The sequence below is a fragment of the Limulus polyphemus genome, unplaced genomic scaffold, assembly GCF_000517525.1.
Source record: "Limulus polyphemus unplaced genomic scaffold, Limulus_polyphemus-2.1.2 Scaffold846, whole genome shotgun sequence".
Taxonomy (NCBI): Eukaryota; Metazoa; Arthropoda; class Merostomata; order Xiphosura; family Limulidae; genus Limulus; species Limulus polyphemus.
In genome coordinates, this window is record NW_013666456.1 from 105,105 (window position 1) to 108,846 (window position 3,742).

Consider the following 3,742-nt stretch of genomic DNA (forward strand, 5'->3'; position numbering starts at 1 on the left):
GCGACCTCAGATTGTGAGTCGAGCGCTTTATCCACGTGGCCATGCCGGGCAGATTAGAAGGAGGACAACCAGTCAGCACCATTCGCGCCTACACGGCTACTGTTTATAGAGTAGCAGAGCTGGGGAGGGTCACGGTTAAAACGCCATAACAGGTGTAAATATGTGTCGAATGTCTTTACTGTTTAGCGACATATCGCAGCTCGAACCTTAGACCTCCTGATTCGCAGCCCGACATGCAAATCATTAGGCCAGCTCAGTCCGTACATGTATAAGTGTGACACCATATTTGCAAAACCTACTTCATAGATATAACTTACGTTGAATAGACAAACTAGCAGTTTCTTAAAACATAATGTAAAATATTTTCAGATCCGTTCATCTTTCAGGATGGATTAAAGTATAATACACAATTGTAGAATATGAGCGAGTAAGTTTGTGTAACCAGCAATAAAAACCTAGAAATTATCTGAACAAAGTAATTCCTAGAAGAAAAAAACAACAATCGGAAACATTGTAAAATACAGTTTTCTTCCTCTATATTTTGAAGTATAAAGAAAATTAAATTTGAAACAAAAAGTTTATTATTGTACTTTCTTGGCACGCATTCAGGCTTAAAAGTTCCACTGATCAATTTTTGTATTACAGTTTTTTAAAGGACCATTTTTTCAATGTTATAATAGAGTTACATACTTGTGATTTCAGGTGATAAGTATGGTTAACAGTCTTAACTGAACTTATGTGTGATACGTGAACAGTAAATACGACTATTGAATACAACTGTGATTGCTTTTGATCTACAAGGAAAGTAAAGAAAAACAAGTTGATCTAAAGCAGAAGAATGACAAAGTTATGTTTGTATTTGTCTTCTTCAGAATGATAAAACTAGTCGAGCTTGACCAAGATAACAGAGAAAGAGACATTTATCCAGTTTCTGAAACTTTTATTGTGTTTATAATCTGATATATGGAATAAAATATCATGCATATATAGTTGCTTATTAATCTATCTCGAAAACTCAGCAAAAAATAACGCAGATATATATATATTTCTGATATCCAGCTCAGAATGGAAACAAAATTAATAATCCACTTTTATGTGTTATATTCATCGCCTACAAAAGAAATATTATGCCGACTTCGTAACCCTGCATTTAAATTTTAAAGATAACAGTACACAAATACTATAGATTTATTTTGACATACCTGTAGTTTAGGGTAAACGTAATCACGACCGTTTTCGCCGTTCTTATAATTTGCTTCTTATGCCAAAAAATACATTAGCAACAAACCATATATTTCTGTAACCGGAAATACAGTCGAAATACATGGTTAGGGCGCTTGACTTGCAATCTGAGGGTTGACAGTTCGAATCCTTGTTCCCAAACATACTCGTCTTGGCCGGCCACCCTGGTGTAAAAATTCTTGGCTTCCAGAAAATACTTAGTTTGGGACCAGCTGGGATGAAGATTGTTACAAAGAAGAAATACATCCAAACTTAGCGTATTTAACGTAAGCATAGGAATGGTGTGTGTATTGTATTTGCTTATATTTATATGTGTTTATAGCCCTTCATTGACTAGGGGGTAAGATAAGTCTGAAGGCTTATAACGCTAAAAACCGGGTTTCGATACCCGCGGTGGGTACAGCACAGATAGCCCAGTGTGTAGTTTTGTGTTTAACAACAAACAAACTACATTGATTAATATGTAAAATCCATTGTATTTATTGCATATCGACTAATTTTACGTTCATTCTTACTGTCATGATTCAGTGTCTTACCCAAATCTGCTAAGAATCTGGGCCTCCTGAAGTTTTATTGAGTTTAAGGCCGAAAAACATTTAACAGTGAGATATTAATGTACATTTAGTCACAAGTTTTTATTTTTTTCTTAATTGTTTTATATATAGAATTTATGCATGTTTAACTACATGTAATAAATTTGTTTTATGGTATTCTTACAAAAAATAATGTATATTGGTATAGTTTTGTGTGTGTGTATTCTAGTGATTAGGTCGAACAACTCAGATACTCACACATCTGATCATTTTATGTATTGGGTTGCTAATTCATATCGTGGTTTTAAGTACAGGACCTAATAGCATTTGATCCTTACCAAATACCGTCAGTTCTTCCTCGCCCATTATTGTTTGGAATGATGGAGCTTCTGCAGAAGCCTCACATCGATATTTCCCTTCTGTGTCCAAGTTAGTGGTTGAGAAGTAGACGTTGCCTTCGGATGACTTTCGGATCTGTATGAAATAACAAATAAATACAATATTGAAAAACAAATATATACATATATTTATTTATTTGTTTTTACAAATTACAAATAAATATAAAAACAGGCTTTCTCGATTTAGGCTTTAGAAATTAAAGATCGTAATATTTTTCTTTTATGAATTTAGCCGATTATTCATTAAGAGATTGAAAATCATTATAAATCAAACAGAGCTAATCCGACAGTTATTAATAAATTTGACCCCCCCAGTGGCACAGCGGTATGTCTACGGGCTTACAACACTAGAAACCGGGTTTCGATACCTGTGGTGGGCAGAGCACAGATAGCCCATTGTGTAGCTTTGTGCTTAATTACAAACAAACAAGCCATCCTAAAAAACATATGAGCGATGCAAAAATTTAGCATGTTCAATTGCTGTTTTTGCCCCCCGGACGCACAGTGGTATGTCTACGTACTTACAACGCTAGAAACTGGGTTTTGATACCTGTGGTGGGCAGAGCACAGATAGCCCATTGTGTAGCTTTTTGCTTATTTACAAACAAGCAAACAATTATTAAAATTCAGATAATGTTTTACCACAATAATCTTAGTTCTACTCTTTAAAAGTGTATGGAAGCATAGGATGCCGTCATAATCTTTGATTGATGTTAGTGAAGGGTTTGATGAATATAATACCCTCTCATGTCCCGATTTTTCATTTCTGAAGTCCTAAACAATTTGTAAATGGATAAGAAACATTATTAAAGTTTAGGTAAGTAGGAAAGCCTAAACGTTGGTATAAAAAATAAAATTTATAATTGAATCGCCTTTCTTTTATCAAATGAACTTCATCTGAGCTTAGAAAATATTTTTGTATTTTCAATCTGAACAGTACCTTATTCGATACATGGGCTGAACAGACAGGTCAGAGACCACTAGGATTAGGTACAGCTGTCTCTGATTTTGAGCTACTGACTAAAAGAAAAGCAGCCAGTCAGTGACACCTGCAATCGTAAGCTTATAATAACACTATAATAATAATTTTGCATATAAATGTAACGATTCATTTCGTATTTCTAGATAGAAAACCGTATTGGTTTGGTCAAGAGTGAAGTGTCAACATATATATTGAGTTTTTATGGTGTATTATTTCAATTGATTTTGCTTTGCCGTATTAGCTGTATGCACAATATAACTTGCTACCAAATAAACTACATGCTTACAGTATATCTTATATGATACTATCTTAACTTTTACATTTTTAAATGGAGAAATTGAATTAGCTTTTACGTATCATTAACTGTCACAGGTTTCTCTGATAAGGATCTGTCTGTCTGTGTACCTACAGTATCAAGAAAGTGCTGGATAAAGTTCTGTGTCTGTTCTATTGTTATTTAATTGATTTTATTGTTTTGGGAATTGTGTTTTTGCATCACTAGCGCATAAACTGTGCTTCCATCATTTAGAAGAGTATAAGCATTAAATATTAATAAATTCGTATTTTTGTTTGTTTTGAATTTTGAG

The 3,742-nt window shown here is 33.8% G+C and overlaps 1 protein-coding gene across 1 annotated transcript in view; it reads right to left on the reverse strand.

The window, feature by feature from the left end:
• The window catches only part of LOC111086100 (synaptogenesis protein syg-2-like), an 82,206-nt gene that overhangs the window by 27,295 nt on the left and 51,169 nt on the right, over positions 1–3,742 (reverse strand). The window contains exon 3 of the mRNA XM_022387638.1: positions 2,114–2,249. Coding sequence (XP_022243346.1) covers positions 2,114–2,249 — 136 coding nt within the window. The remainder of the gene's footprint in view (positions 1–2,113; positions 2,250–3,742) is intronic.